Source organism: Meriones unguiculatus, chromosome 10 (assembly GCF_030254825.1).
Source record: "Meriones unguiculatus strain TT.TT164.6M chromosome 10, Bangor_MerUng_6.1, whole genome shotgun sequence".
Lineage (NCBI taxonomy): Eukaryota > Metazoa > Chordata > Mammalia > Rodentia > Muridae > Meriones > Meriones unguiculatus.
This window is the reverse complement of record NC_083358.1, coordinates 5,582,659-5,599,198: the sequence shown is the minus strand read 5'-3', so window position 1 is coordinate 5,599,198 and position 16,540 is coordinate 5,582,659. Positions and strand designations below refer to the sequence as shown.

Below are 16,540 nucleotides of genomic sequence, written 5' to 3'. Positions count from 1 at the left end.
CAGTAACCTGGTGGCAATCCCAGGCTGCTGGATGCTGCACCGGAGTGGCCTCCAGGCCTGGCCAGAATGTACAGCTGCTCTGCAGATCAAGCAAGAGCAGGCTGAGCCCCTAGAGACACTTCTCGCTCCCATGAGGGTCATTCCCACAGATCTTGTTCCAGGAGCTTGGGCACTGCAGCTAACTGCCCAGTGTTGCCCACACATTCCCGAGTGCTGTTCATCCTGTCGTGGTTATCAAGGCCTTCCCAGCCTTAGCCTGTTCTGCTGTCCTCAGATGTGGCTGTGATTGGCGTTCCGGATATGACATGGGGCCAGCGGATCACAGCTGTGGTAACCCTACAAGAAGGACACTCATTGTCCCATACAGACCTCAAGGAGTGGGCCAGGTAGGGCTAACGGGACTGTCCTGGACTCTTGGAATCTAGGGGAAGGGCCTGTCCTAGAACCGGGAGGCTGAAGTGGACCATTCTGGATTTTGGAAGTGGGGAGGGGAGCTAAAAATACCAGCCATGTGGCCCTTAAAACAGTCCTGTCCCCCCCCCCCCCAGTTCAGACCTGCGAACTGGGAAGGCCTCCACCTACAAACCGAGTTGGGAGTCAGGAGTAGTCTGAGGCAGGAATGTTTGTTCCTGAGACAGAAGCAAGTATTTTGGTATCAACTTATAGATAAACCCCAAAGTGTTGTGAGGCTGAAGACCCCAGGAAAGTGCTTGGCTAGTCCAGTGCTGCACCAAGTACCCCTCCCTATCCTGCCAGACTTGCACAGCCTGCCACAGAATGGCCTGGGCCCAGCAGCCTTTCTGCTCCTGCCCTGAGGTGCCTGGCTGCCTCACACCTCACTGTGGAGCCTTCAAGGCCTGGTGTGCCCGTAGCCCTCAGTGCCTATGGCCTATGCCCGCAGCTCACTCCTCAGACCCAGGGCAGGGGCTTTTTCCATCTTGTCACCTGTAGTTGCTGTCTCTGGGTTTTTGTTTCTGAGACAAATCGACTCTGTGTAGCCCTGGCTGTCCTGGAACTCACTCTGTAGACCATGCTGGCCTTGAACTCACAGAGACTGAGTGCTGGGATTAAAGGAGTACGCCATCACCACCACCATACTTTTCTGAGACACACACACACACACACACACACACACACACACACACATAGTACATTCTTTGAGTTAGACTCTAGTTTGTCTCATCTCAGCCCTGTGATTCCTGATGTCCTTCCAGGATTCACAGGGTAGAAGGGGGACTTACTGGGACCCTTACAGCTTCCACTGTGCCCCATAAGGATACCTCTGGACTCCTGCTTTAATGTTCTCTCTTCTCTGCCCTGTCTCCTCCTGCCCCCATCTCCTCCTACCCTGGCTTGCCTTCTCCTCAGCGTAAGACTATTTTTGGCTCGTCCAACAAGACTTCACAAACAGCAGGAGTCCTTGTTTCATCAGGGGCCGCACAGCTGGGCAATTACTGATTCCCCTGGATTTGCAAAATCACAGTTGGAGCTCCATAGCTTAGCAAAGGCAACAGTCTGCTTGGCCGGTTGCTGCTTTGATTAAACAATTACTTTTTTGAGAAGAAAAACACCCAGGCATCCTCTGCTGAGAGTAGTTGCTGGGTGGAGGTCCTCGTTGGCCTGAATTCCCCTGCACAGGCATGGACACAGCCATGTTTGTGGCTCCTACACTCTTGAGTGCTTCCCCTTAGGACCTGTCTCTAAGGCTGAAGTCAGACTTGGTTATTTAGGCTCATCGTGAGTAATGAAGACCCTAAAATGGAGCGCTGAGGTTTGGAGCATCCTAGGAGTTGTAGCTGTGTAGACTAAGACAGTGCAAGGAAGATTGCAAGACATTACAGAGCCGAGATGTAGACTGTCCTACAGGAACTGCTGGCCCCTCAGGTTTTGTCCCCACAGTGGGTAGACTCCCCACCACTTGTTTCTTGGGGTTGGGAAACCTGAGGAGATATCCCCACTTGTAACCTCAGCCCTACCCACTCCCAGAGAACTGTGGCTAAGCTTCCTGGTGCCTTTCCTGGGAGAGCACCTGCAAGGGAAGGTGGCCGCTCCTGCCAGAAGCCTTGAGGTCCAGGTGATCCTTGCCCTTACATGAGGTCCAGGTCCATGCCTAATGGATGCTGCTTGCTGCTGCTGATCCACACTCTGCCCTTAGAGCCCTGCTGGCCATGCTTTCCCAGGCCACTGTGCTGTGCTGTCCAGCGGCCATTACAGGAGAGAGGCAGTTGGGAAGGAGAGATTAGAGCATCATCCTAAAGTTGCAGCTGGCTAAGGATTGTTCCAGAGAGAGACAGTGTCTGGAGAGAACACTAACAAAGAAAGAACCAAATGTTCTCCATATTGATTGAAAGGGAAAGCTGGGCATAGTGACACATACCTGTGATTGAAGCACTCACGTGACTGATACAAGACCCTCTTGAGTTCAACCCAGTCTTGGCTACATAGCAAGTTCAAAGCCAGCCTGAGCTATGAGATGAGAAAGAGAGGGAGATTCAGGAAGGAGCAGAGAGAACCAGGTGTCACTGTTATCCGCAGAGGTCTGACCTCACAGCAGCTCAGTCAGTGTTCCTTAGGAAGTACACAGCCTCAAGCGTGTCCTCCTTGGAGCTGGTAGTCCCAGTGACATGCATAAATTACCAGAACTGACCCAAAATCCAGAGTCAAAGGCTCTGTGTCTGTGAAGCTGAATTCCCAGCTAAAAACCTTCCCAAAAAGCAAATGCCAGGCCTGGAAGGCTCTGCAGCAGATGGCACCGAGCACCTCAGGGGACTCTCCTCAAAGTGCATACAAGTCCATTCCAGTGAGAGGGACACTCCCAGCTGACTTCATGGGCCCCAGGACCCTGCTACCAAAACCAGACAAGAAACCCAGACCAGCTTCCTGTCAGACTGACACAAAATGCTTAACCAAATGCTGGAAATTAGGTCCTATTCACAGAAGAGCCAACACATCATGATCGCGTGGCATCTACACCAGAAATGTGAGGTTAGACATTCAGACCTCCATCCATGCGGCGTGCCGTGCTTACAGAGCACAAGCCGTGCAGTCGCTGCAGCAGACACAGAAAGTGCATTTCTAGATGCCAGTGCCACTTGCAGGAACAACAGCAGTACCAGAGAAGAAACATTCCTGAGCTGAGGGAGGGGCTCTAGGGACCATTGTGTTGGACATTTGCTCCTGTGTTCAGGAGAAACACCTGCCTCCACCTCTTTCCAGTCCCACCCAGACATGTAGTTCGTCTGGAAGCTGATATGTGATGGGGCCAGAAGACCAGGCTCTGGTCATGCTGTGCCTCTATCTGGAGCTGGGTACCAGCCGGTCACTTCAGCCAATTTTTTGTAGAGGTTTATCCCTACATTACACTGCACAGTGGCCCTCCCCGTAAAAACCTGCCCAGTTTCTGCATGTAGAAGTACACAGGCCAGCTAAACTTAGGACAAAAGGAAAAAGATGGGGTCACCAGGAAGAATAGGGAGCAAGAGCTGAGTAGAGGGGCAGGGGCTGGAGTCCCCTCTGGGAGGCTCCCAGAGGAGCCCTTGGGGCAAGATCATAGGGAGTAGAGCCAGTCCATCGAAAGGAGGGACGAGTCTGCAGTGGGTGGAGCAGCAGTGTCAGGGCCTCCCAAACACAGCTCTGCTGGGAAGTCTGAGCAGCCACTGCAGACAGCGTCAGGAAGCCGTCGCATAAGAGTCATCAGCATCCGCAGGTTTGTAGCATAGGAGCTGCTGCACAGAGGAGGCCAGGAGTTGCCCTAGGTCTAAAAATTGCATCTGAAGGTAAAAAGCATGTGAGATTCTGGAGGTGTCACTTAGAACCTTGGGTAAAGTCAAAACCAATTGCTCTCTGCTCAGTGGAACTTGGGGCAGACTAGGATTCCGCTCCAGGCCTTACACACCATCTCTGGCTGGGTTGTCCATGCAGCGGAACAGGAGGACATCTGCAGGAGTCATATCCTAACTAAGTGCCGTCTGAGAATCACAGCAGGACCTGCAGCTTTTTCCTACCAAAAAGCACATCCCCCTTCTGATTACTTTCTGGTGGTGGCCCCAAAGCTGCTTCTCTGTAGTTGACCAAGCTTGTCAGCTACAGGGCCCACTCTGCTGTGCCAGAGCCAAGCCAGAGAGAAGAGGATGGTCCTCCTTCCACAGGGCAAGATGGTCACCCTGTTGCCCCCCATCACAGAGTCAGAGTGTGACCCACAATGGCTTTCCCAGGGGTGGGGCGCAGTCATCTCAGGCTGTGCTTGTCTCTGCAGAGGCGTCCTGGCACCCTATGCTGTGCCCTCTGAGCTCCTGCTGGTGGAGGAGATCCCACGAAACCAGATGGGCAAGGTGAATAAGAAGGAGCTGCTCAAGCGGTTCTACCCCTCGTGAGCTGGCCAGGCCAAGCAAAGGACAGCAAGCATTTCCTGATGATCATGTACTGTGGTCCAGAGACCCTTAGATGGAACCCCCACCCCGCAATCAGGTTGACCAGAATCAAAACCCCAAGTAAGGCTTTCCCAGCCCCAGGCCAATTGTCCGAGTTCAGGTGACTGTCCACTGGCTGTCCTCAGCGGTCTTTGTACCAGTCTCACAAGCCCGGTGAGGACATGGCTGTGTCCAGTGTGTGCCCAAGACTGCTGACTCTCCGTGTGCAGGTCCCTGAGAATCAGAGCTGGCACTGAGAAAAGAAGTGAAATAAAGGCAGAAGACATGTCTGCGTGCACATACTTTCTACAGCCACACAGCTCCCTGCCTGCATAGGACACCAAACAGCAGCCCTAGGCAGAGCCTGCAGCACCCCAGCCCAGGACTCCCACTGCTGGAGCTGTTGGGTGTGTGGTAAAGTCCCTGTAGCCACCCAAGGCCATCTCCAGATGGCCCTGACGCTTCTCTTCCTTGACCTTGCCTTAAACAATGTAGGGTCTTTCTGATCCCTTGTGTCTCTCCGCTGTGTTGCCTTTTTCTCAGACCTCTTCTTGCTCTGCTTCTCAAAGCTTCCCTGACTCCATCCTCCAGGCCCGAGGCACCTTAGATGTTCTGCCAGCTCAGATACATGGACATGAGCCCTCAGGCCACATGGAGAAACAGCACAGAGCTCTCCCCCTCCTTTCTCCCTCCCTCCCTCTGGGGCCACTGACAGCCATGTCGGTGATAGCCCTGTACCCACATGTGGCCCTCAGCAGTCTGCAGCCATCAAGTGAGGGCCAGAAGCAAGCAAGAGTAATGGGACCCTTCGACATTGCCACAGGCCACCCTACAAGGCCTAGCAGAGAGAACTCTGAGCTAGACTGGACTATAAATCATTGAAAGGTAGATGTTCTGGCCCTAGAAACTAGGATGCTTAAGGAGCTGTCGGATACCTGGGCTTCCGAGAGGCCAGTCTGACCCCGAGGGGCAGGGGCAGAGGCAGGATTCCTAGAGAATCCCAGTGCAGCCTGTGGGAGCCACCATCACCCTGTGTCGGGCCCTCTTGCGCAAGGAAACACCACAGCTGCTACTGAGCCCAAGACCCTGGAGTCAGAGGCCAGTGCAGAACACCCTCAGCAATGGTGGGAGAAGGTGAGGTTGACCATAAGCCACATCCATGGCCTAAGCAAGTTGGCTTCTGTATGTTAAACCTAAACACCACAAAGGAAGTGAAGGGAGCTCCTATGAAGGGTTTCCCCATGGTCAGAGGTCAGCTTGCACAGGCCATGGCCACAGATAGCTGCTGGAGCTCAGGCTATTATCCTCCCAGCAGCTCTGAAATTTCCTTCCCAGTCCCTGGCTTCTCTGACAGCCTTCCGTGTCCCCCTGTAGCAGCTAGCATCACCTGGAGCTTACCTTCAAAAGCAGGTGTCACAGGTCAACCCAGACCTCAGTCCTCAAGTTTCCAGGAGGCACAGCCATGAGGTCACAGAAGAGGACACCTGTGGTATGCACATGTACTCCGCTGGTTCTTGGCCAGTGTCATCAGGCCTTGGCAGTGAAGCCTTGTATACCTGGGAGTAGGGAGTAGGTGCCCACCTGGTGAACTGAGCCTGAGAAGGTGGCAAGGAGGCTGAATGGTAATGCAGATTTCTGGAGTCCCAATGTGGCTCAGTGATGGGACCATCAAGTAAACCTGGAGCCAGAGGCTGCATCAGCGTGACTAGCTGGGCAAAATGAGTAACGTCAACTTAGCTACAAGAGATCTGTGCCTTTGTACATGTCCGTCCATCCGTCCACACGTCTGTCTCTCTCACACACACACATATCTCTTGCCTTCTCTGCATGATGTCCTCAAAGCCACACTGCAGCTTGACTGTTTTCTAAACATAGCATCTCTGGTGAGTGGGAAACATCCATTTTCACACCCGTCGCAATGCTATGGGTGCAGAGCTGGTGGCTCATGGCCCTTGTGGAATCTCCAACACCCAAGAAGACTCACTTCCCTGATATCTGGGACCTAGGCCCTTGATGTCGGCCCCTGTAGTTGTTTTCCCATTGTGGCCATGAGCAGAGTTCAGAGACACCTCCATGTGCCCCAGTAGAGCTGAGTGCCCTTGCAAACATCCACCGTGTGGTCAATTTAGCTCAGCAAATAGATCGATATCAAATTATCCCGATTCACCCTCATAACTCTTAAGTGAGCAGCAGCAGTGGAGGGGAGACGGGGTCACTGGAAATAAATAGCCGTGAAAGCCCTTTGTGATCTATCACCTGAAGGCAGTTGCAGCGTCCCGAGCCACCTGCTGACAGGGTCGTTAATAAAGCCCAGGAAAGCCCTGTCAGCCACAGTGAAGGATAGCCGCAGGTCAGGCACGGGGACCTGCCTCACACTGGCAGGGTACACAGTGCTTATGACCTGAGCCCTTCTCAGCGGTGGCAGCGGGTAGTGCCCAAGCAGACAGGCTGGATCTTCTTGTCTGTGGGTGCTTTTTATACACTGGGGGCAGCACCTCTGGATTATTCTGCAAATGAAACAACCGAAGTTGGAGAGTGGTGATCATACAGTCTGAGAGAGAAAGGGCAGGTGTAGACTGCACTGCTCAGCTCCAGAGCCCTTGGCCTTCCCACTCCGTCTATCCTGCCGTCTCTCTGGAGTCCCTCCCACCGCTTTCCTGCCTGCCTAGGGCATCTGTGTGTGAGCAGGGGTCAGCAAATGCACATCCATGGAACTGGTGTATGCGTATGTGGTACACGAAGATGTGTGTACCTGGCGCCTCCCTGCACATTGTCCCAAGTTAACATATTTGTGTTCAGGCTTCTAACAGAGGACGTCCTGAGGACCGTGGGTGTCACGTGGGATGCTCAGATATAAGCCCAGACCAGGCGTAGCCGAGTCATGCACGTCTTCATCCCCCCTCCCCCGAGCACTGGATCCTTTTTGAAGCACAAGGAGGTCATTGGCTTGTAGGGTAGAGCCCCTGATGTCAGAGTGATAGACCATTAAGTCATCAGTGTCCTTCATCCCAGTCTGTGAGGGTTTTCCCCGACCCCTGCCACCAGTGAAACAACAGCAGCAACCGGCTGTGTCACCGTCAGTGCCTAAACTGTTCCTGCAGCACCTGCTTTCATAGGAACCAGCTTGAACATACATAAAATACATGTTCACATGGGTGTCCAAAGATCACACAGCTCTGATCTCAGAAATGCCCTGTTGGATGAAATGTCAGCTGCTTCAAGAGACTCCAGTAGCCAGTGTCAGCCAGAGCAGCGATAGATGTTCTGCAGGAAGGGGCATGGGGTTCTGCAGCTCCTGCTGAGTCCTGGGATCCACAGACCATCACCAGTTCTGCACTGACCCTGTATGTGGGCACCTGTTCCTGTCCCAGAACAGCAAGCTTGGGCAATGCAGAGGAAAATCACTCTCTAAAAGACATTTTAAACATTGTGGAAGGACAGGAGAAAACAGAGGCATGCTCCTCCCACCAGTTTATTGACTAGCAGGTTCATGCTATATTTGCTTTGGTCATCTTCAAGAAGTGAAACCCATGGGGCTGCTTTCCAGAGGACCCAGGTTCAGTTCCCAGCACCCGAGTGGCTGCCCACAGTTTTTGTAATTCCATTTCTAAGGGATGCGATGCTGTCTTTTGGCTTTTCTGGGAACCAGGCGTGCATAGGTGTACACCCCCATACATGCAAGCCAAACATTCATTAAGAAGTACATATAAAGGAGAGCCCCAGACTTTGCTGGTGACATGGACACCCAGCTGGGTCTGTGGGTGGAGTACCACTGCCTTGGAAGAGATGGCTGGGATCTTGAGTGCTCACAGAATGGGATCCCAGCACTGAGCACTCTCTACTGTTCTGGGGTGAATCCAGTACCTAAGGAAGGAGTTCATCCAGATGTGAGTCCAGCATGTCTTTGTGAAAGCAGGCTTCTCCATGGCCTCCAGGAGAAAGTCAGGAAATTAGGGGACCAAGATGATGTCTAACAAGTGAAAATATTAGATGCGGAGCACTTTAACGATGAATTAGAAGCAGTGGTGTTAGGCCAGAGGTTTAGAGACAAAGGCAAGGTGGCCTGGGCCAGGAGGTCTGGCCCTTCCCTTCTGACCAGGAGCCTGTGCTTTCAAAAGCCTACCCAAAACCCCGGACAAAGCCAGCTCCTAGTTCAGGATTCTAAAGTGACCACTGGACCTAAGACCTACCTATGGGGCCCAGAACTCACCAGATGAGGCTGTAACCCCAGAACCTCACCATCACTCAAAACTCCCCCCCCCACATACACACACTTCACTTTAAGAAGCTCCTGCCCCAGCCCAGCCATGCCATTTCACAAACCCCCACCCCTCTTGTGAGGTCTGTGAACCCACCTGAGAGCTGAGAGCGGCCCCAATAAACCTGCCTTTTTACTATAAATTTGGCTCAATTCAATTTATTTTGTCGGTGGAGAAGCCATTCAATGAATGTGAAAGACAGTTGGCATTCAATGTGTTGTGTGACTGGCTGTTTGGGTTGTTTGGGAATGTAGGCGAGCTCACTGGAGCATTTGTGCAGATGAAAGCCCTTGAGGATGGCTGGGAGTGTAGCTCCATTGGTAGAGCACACGACTACCGTACACCAGGTCTGGGCTTGATCCACCTTGGCACAAAGTAAAACCAGACAGGAGTGGTGGTGTATGTATGCCTGTAATCCCAGCACTTGGGGGGTGGAGGCAGGAGAATTGCCAGGAGTTCAAAGCTAGTAGACCCTCTCTCAAAAACCAGGAAGGAGGAAAGAAAGAGAAGAATGGTCCTAGCTGATTTTATGATACCTTAAAATTAAAAATATGAAAACAAAGCTGGGCAGTGGTGGTCCACACCTTTAATCTCAGGTGGCAGGCTAAGGTGGATCTCTGAGTTCAAGGCCAGCCTGGTCCTAGAGCAAGTCCCAGCACAGCCAGGGCTATACAAAAAGAGAGAGAGGAGAGAGAGAGAGAGAGAGAGAGGGAGAAAAGAAAATAAACTCTAACAACTGGCTGTAATTGGCACACATCTATAATCCCAGCATTTAGGGAGGCAGATCACTGTGGGTTCGAGGCCAGCCTGGTCTACAAAGTGAGTCCAGAACAGCCAGGGCTACACAGAGAAACCCTGTCTCTAAAAAACTAAAATAAACAAAAAACAGTTGGCTAGTACACAACCGTAACTATCTTTTGTGGTTTGGTTTTGTTGGTTTTGGGTTTTCAAGACAGGGTTTCTCTTTATAACAGAGAAACAGATTTGTAGGCCAAATCTTTGTGAATGATCACAGAGACAAGTGACAGTGTCTTTTCCACGCTGGCTGGGCCTGGCATTGCAGGCCTACTCAACTAGTCTTAAAGAACCACTTTGCCCTTTTATGTGTATGGGTGTTGGCCTGCATGTAAGTATGTGGACTGCACACGTGTCTGGAGCCCACAGAGCTTGCAAGAGGGTATCTGGTACCCTGGCACTGCAGTGATGGATGGTTGTGAGCCGTCGTGTGGGTGCTGGGAACTGAAGCTGCGTCCTCTGCAAGAACAAGTGCTCTTGACCGAGGAGTCATCTCTCCAGCCCCAAATTACATATTTAAATTAGCTTACAAAGTGCTGGATTTCCATAAGGGAACTTTTGAAAAAAAAATTACACAGGGTTATTTAAGGCCAATTTCATTACTTAATAAATCTGTGAAGTTTCTAATCAGAAGCTGCCACATCCAAACTACAAAAACCCACAATTATACGTAGGAACAAGCAGAATAAATATCTGGGTTACAATAATTTAAAGTAATGCTCTACCTCTCTACCTACCTACCTATTTATCTGTATATAATGGAATACACACATATACACGCATATATAGAGATACATATTTGTTTGTTTGAGACAAGGTCTCACTCTACCATGGCTGTTCTGGAACTTTCTATATAGAAAAGGTTGAGACTGGCCTCCCACTCACAGAGAGCCTTCTGCCTCTGCTTCCCAGCTGGTTAAGGAGGTGCACCATGTGTCTAGCTTTTCTTTTCTGTAATTTTAGAAGTTGAGGTATTTACTCATTATGTGTGTACCTGCATGCCACAATGCCTGATTGATCAGAGGACACCTTTAGGGAATCATTTCTCTCCATCCACTATGAAGGGTCTGGGCTGGCTGAACTCAGGTCCACCGGCTTGATGAGAGCACCTTAACCTGCTGAGCCATCTCCATGGCCTCTACAGTGAATTCTTTTTTCTTTTTTTTTTTTAAATGACTTTTTTGGTTTTTTTATAATTTATTTAATTTTTTATTTTATGTGCATTTAGTGTGAAGGTGTCAGATCCCTTGAAATTGGCATGTTACAGACAGTTGTGAACTGCCATGTGGGTGCTGGGAATTGAACCCAGATCCATTTGGAAGAGCAGACAGCACTCTTAACCACTGAGCCATCTCTCCAGCCCCTCCAGTGAATTCTTAAAGTATCAAATTGGCATTTAATAAACACAAAAGAGTCTGCCAAGGTGGCACACGCCTTTAATCCCAGCACTCGGGAGGCAGAGGCAGGTAGATCTCTGAGTTCTAAGGGCACGCTCTTGATCAAGAGTCAAGTTTGCTCAGCCCAGACAATTCCACTGGAATTGTCCCTTCCTTTGTGACTCTGAACTTATTTCTAACAAAGCCTCTCTAAGCAAAACCTCTAGGATTTTAACTGAACTGCAGGATTTATAAGTTAACCTGGATAAATCTGATCCTGCAAGACCACACACCCTGGAGCCCACACCTTCCCACCTTCCTCTAGGTAGTTTCTGCCTTCGGAACAGTTAGGCCTCGGGTATCATCAGGGGTGGACCCTGAGTGAGATGGGTTTCTCTTTCATTTTTTTACTGGTGTGATCTTGGACAGCTTGTGTTCATCCTTGCCCATGAGCCTAGCTCCCTTCCTGGCTGCTTCTCTGAGCTGTCGCCTCCCTTATCCCTCTTTTCTCCTCTTAGGCATTGCTGGAACTTGCAATGAAATAAAACCTGAGGCTCCTCCCTCCTGCTCAGTAGCCTGCTTCCCCAGGGACCCCAGGCAGGACCCTGACGCCCCTCAGCTAATCCAGCTGCTCTGAGGGCTGCCACACACACTGAGCAAGCCTGAGTTTTGTTCAGGTAGTCACAATTGAGCTGATTGTACCCTCTTTGTCCAGTCTTTCTTGGGGACTTCCTGTTGCGGACCCTCCTGCTCCTGGAACAGCCATACAGGGTGTGGGCGTGTGAGGGCCAAGCCACTCTGCCGGGTGTGACTGTGACTCTGCAGGGTCCTGTTTCCAATTCTAAAGCCCAGAAGGCTCTGGAAAGCAATGTTTTCGTTTTTGTTTTGCTGTTTTTGTTTCCTGCAAACTCATTCCCAAAGAAAGCTGAGCTGAACGCTTGAGGCTCCATCTGGTCCTGGACCCCACTTGGTGAGAGTCTTTGCAAGTCATGCTGGGAGCTGCAGTATGTTGGCTCTGGAAACAACCCCAGACCCTGCTGGGTGTCACATACCAGGTGTCGAATGTGCCTCTGAGACAGCCAGAAGTTCAGACTGACACACTCTTCTTACTGTGGGGTTGGATGCAGGATGCATCCTTGAATCTGAGGGTTCGAAGGGTAGTAAAGTGGCCCCTGCAACCCTGTGACCTGTGTGCTCGGAAGGGGGACACGTGGGGTATCTGGCTCCAGATTCTATTTCTTGAGGGCTAACGACTTTCTTAGAATTCCGCTTGTGCATATATGGGTCTCATGCAGCTTTCAGATTTGTGGGCATGAGGTGGCTCAGGCCTCTATGTCTGTCTGTGTGTCCTGGGTACCTTCCTGAGTCCTGCGGGAAGTCTGCTTGCTGATCTGTGGCCCATCCTCCCAAATGGACTCAGTGCCCCTCCTGGGAGCCAAAGCTGAGCCTGTGCCTGCCAGGCCTCAGGCACCATCCTTCTGTCACTGACTGTCACATGCGCACACGCACACACACACTGTTGTGAGTTATTTGGGAACACATTCCCTTCAGTGTCATAAACTTACCTCTGCGTTCCAGGCCTTTGAGACAAGGTCCTCTGCTCTAAAAGAGCAAGTTCTGTCTGGTTGGCAGTGGACCTGCCGGACCAGCAGTGCCCGTATCTAAGCTTAATGACCTGACCTCACAGAGTGGCCACCATAGAGTCTGCAAGGCTCTTTCTCCACCGTTTGGCAGCCCTGATCCCGGCCTTCTCGTGGATTGCTGCGTGCTGGCTGGGTGTTACTAACTCCTCCATCCACTGCACCGCTGCTCCACCGTCCCGGTTGGCACGTGGTCCATCTTTGTAATTCTCTCCCCGACTCATGCATGGCTTCCTTCAGTGAACAGTGAGTGTCTTCAGTGAGTTCCATCTTTGTGATTTTAATCCAGTCTGATAAACCATGTCTTAGTAAGATTAACCCAGTGAATTTAGAACACCTGTCTTCCTGCATTGGCTTCCTACTTCTTTTGTTGTATTAACTTTCTTTGCATTTTTCCCCTCTCAGCCTATTTAGAAACTGTATGTTAACTTACGTTCTGTTAGCAAGTGCGTTGAAGTTTTCTAAATGCAGATGGATTATAAAACTTGCCATGCACTCTCTGAGTTTGAGGTGGTTCGCTTGTATATATAAATTAATAAATGACTGTTTAAGACTAGCCATGCATGGCCATGATGAGGACAGACAGGCTTGACTTTCTGTCTTGGAGCACTTTTTTGTTTGTTTCATTTTTGGGGTTTCTCTGTGTAGCTCAGGCTGTCTTGGAACTCACTCTGTAGGCCAGACTGGCTTCAAACTCATAAAGATCCGCCTGCCTCTGCCTCCCAAGTGCTGGGATAAAAGGCGTGCGCTACCACACCCAGCTCTGGAGCACTTGTTTTGTTTTAATTTTTTCCTCTCTTTTTTATTTTATGTGCTTGGATTTTTGCTTGGATGGATGTCTGTGCACCGTGTGCATGCTGTGCCCTCAGAGGCCAGGAGAGAGCTACGTATCCCCCGGATACTAGAGGTTCTAAGCCTCATGGAGGTGCTTGGAAGAGCAGCCAGTGCGCTTAACCATTGGGCCGCCTCTCCAGTCCACCTTGGTGCATGTCTTAAAGTGTCGCTTCTGTTTTTTGAGACGGGCTCACTATGTAGCCTAGGCTGGGCTTGGACCCCCCAGTCCTCCAACCTCAGCCTCCCAAGTGTCCATTTGTTTTGTTCTGCACGAGAAGCAAAGGTATTGTTTTCAGGTGCACAGAGAAGAGCACTCTGTTTTACTACCCCCACGCTCAAAGGTCACGCTTCCTCGGACTCTAAGGTTCTCCCACTAGGCACCAAGCAGTTTGCATGACCTTTGTTCCCTCACCCTGTGGCAGTGTGAGGAGTGAGGGGCCAGCTCCTGGCATCAGTGACTGTCGATGCCTTTGACCCTTTAACAGCCACATCCGTTGGTCTTTCCCCAGTGGTGCATTTGAGACAGCCCTTGTCCTTGCTCAGTGGTGACCCAGACACAGACCATCCCCCAATGTCTGCCATCCCCTTGTGGCTGAACAGCCCTGCAGCTGTCCCTGCCACTGCTCCTGAGTGCGCTCTGGTGGAGCAAGTTCCTTTCAGGTCCGACTCATCTCTCAAGCTGGAGGCAGAAGCTCAGGCCTTCTGTGACCAAAGTCTGGGAGTCAGATTTCCCTCCAGTGGTGGCTTTGTGGAGGGACCCAAAGACTCCGTCATGCCACCGGACCATTTTAATGGAGGCCTGCATTTTGCATAGATTGCATCATTAGGACAGGACACGTGAGGGGCTCTGGAGAGAATCTTGGCCTGCAGAGCCCTAGCCACCTTCTGTGACAAACCACAGGCCCTGCTAGTCCCTGCCACCAAGCCACAGTGGTCAGCAAGACAATTCCAGTCAAAGGCCTAAAGGATCATGGGAGATGGCAGATGCCTGGTGAAATCCTGACTGCTGTGTTTGTGGGAATGCCCTGCATGGAATACCCCTATGGGGGAATCCTATAGAAAACCACTCTTTAGTACCTCCACAAGGAACCCCCTCACAGGGCTCCTCTCTGCTTGAGACTCCCTTAGGACACCCCCGACTCTGCAGGACATCCACCCATTTCTCCAGAACACAAGCCCACCAGATACAGGGACTCAACAGGGAGGCTGCCTTAAAGTTTCCATCTGATGAGAGGTAGAGATCAGAGAGCGGACAGGGCCATGGCACAGGAAATGGAGAGGATGTGGCCACAGAAGATAGGTGTCCGGCCTGGATCCTGGCTGGATACACAGTCCACAAAGAGCCAGTGCCTCACCCTTGCCCCCAAGATGACCTTGGCTTAACCCTGAGCTTTGTGGTGAAGCTGTGGTCTGGCAGTGCTCGGAGCAGCTGGCAATGGCAGGACTGTGCAGTGACGTAACCAATGTCTCCTTGGGAAGGAAGTGGTGAGTGCTTTGGGAGAGGTTGGGATGCGAAAGCACATAGCCACGTGCGGCGTTTGAATAAAAATGGCCCCCATGGACTCATAGAGGCATTATTGGAGGCGTGGCCTTGTTGGAAGAAGTGTGTCATGGGGCAGTGGGCTGGCTTTGAGGTTTCAGAAGCTCAAGCCAGGCCCAGTGTCTCACTCTCTTCCTGCTGTGTGCCATCTGGAAATGGAAGTCTCAGCCACCTCTCCAGCACCGAGTCTGCCTGTGCGCCACCATGCTTCCCACCATGCTGACAATGGACTACACCTCTAAACTGTAAGCCAGCCCCAGTTCAATGTTCTGCTGTAGAGCTGTCCTGGTCATGGTCTCTTCACAGCAGTAGAAATCCTAAGACTCCAGAAATCCAAAATCCAAATCCAAATCCAGAAAGGTCAATTGCTCACAGGAGGGCAAGAAGCAGATAGTGACCAAGGACAGTAGCTTGGAGGCAGCCACAGGGCAGGTTCCCGAGGTGCAAGGCCCTAGGGAGGAGTCCGGAACATTCTGCCTGTGTGGATGGTCCGAATACAACACAAGCAAGGCAACAGAGCGAGGCTCAGACAGGAGTGCACACCTGCCATGCCTAGCCCAGAGGACTCCCTCACCAGACACCAGCACCAGCTCCATCCCTGGCCTGTCTCTGTGAACTCATGGCCACACCCAGCCCAGCCTGGAACATTGGACCTGGCAGGAGGCTCCCACATTGCCCTGTGTGCACCCCCTCCCTGGCCTCTGCTGGCCCAGGTCTAACTGTGCAGAAGACAAAGCAGCAGCCAGGCCATGGCTCCTCAGGCTCAGTCCACCTCCTCCCACCCCCCATGGATTCAGCCTTTCTCCTGAGCTCTGTGGCTGTAGAGGACACACCGGTGGGCTCCCTCTTCCCAAGCTGTGAGGCAATCCCAGGACTCCTCGGGGGAGACCAGCTGGAAAGCACCTGGATAGGGGTGTGGGTGCGGCGGCAATGTCTCGTCAGCTAAATGGGTTCTATTCCAGAGACTAATTCTATCTCAATGGTCATTAATGTGATTTATTTGGCTGTTTCAGATTCTTTGCTCCCAAATTTGTCACGAATCCTCTTGGCATTGACTGAAAGACGGCACTCTAGTTTAGAATGGAGAGGGTTGGGGACAGGACTGTCTGGCTTGGCTCAGGACCCCAGTGCTCACCGTTGCTTTCGCCCTCAGAGCAGTCGACTGGGAAGGGCGGAGGAAGGTATGCTGCCTAGCCCCAGCCTTTCCACCTCGCTCCTGCTTTGGCAGACAAGCTCCCTTCTCCCTCAACCTCAGCCGTGCTCTCGTCTCCCCAGGGGAAGTCTGTGTGAGATGACCCCAGCCTTCCTGGGAACAGCAGAAACAATGACCATGGCCACGGTGGAACACCGTTCATTTCCAGCATTCTGGCCCTGGAGACTCAGGACACCAAGCTCTGGGCTGCTGCAGTGCCCTGCCTGCTGCCATGCTCTCTACCATGACAGTGGTGGACTCCTACCCCAGTAAGCTGTAAGCCCCAAATAAACCCTTCTGGTAAAAGAGAGAAGAGACCAGGACAGCATTTGCAGCAGCCCCCCGCCAGCGCTCTAGCTGCCTCCCGCTCCGGGCCGTGCAGCACAGATCCGACGGCCATAGTCCGTGGCCTACGGTCACAGCCCTTGGCATGACCAACTCGCTGGATTGGGAGCTGATCCCATGGAACAATGGCTCAGCCCTGGCGTACCCCAT

At 51.8% G+C, this 16,540-nt stretch overlaps 1 protein-coding gene across 2 annotated transcripts in view; it reads left to right on the top strand.

Moving 5' to 3' along the window:
* Acsf3 (acyl-CoA synthetase family member 3) overlaps nt 1–4,699 on the top strand; it is a 39,354-nt gene extending 34,655 nt beyond the window's left edge. For both annotated transcript variants that reach the window (XM_021631193.2, XM_060391831.1), the window contains exons 9-10: nt 275–386; nt 4,256–4,699. In XM_021631193.2, the coding sequence (XP_021486868.1) occupies nt 275–386; nt 4,256–4,373 (230 nt within the window). In that variant the 3' untranslated portion in view covers nt 4,374–4,699. The remainder of the gene's footprint in view (nt 1–274; nt 387–4,255) is intronic.
* The last annotated feature ends 11,841 nt before the right edge of the window (nt 4,700–16,540 follow it).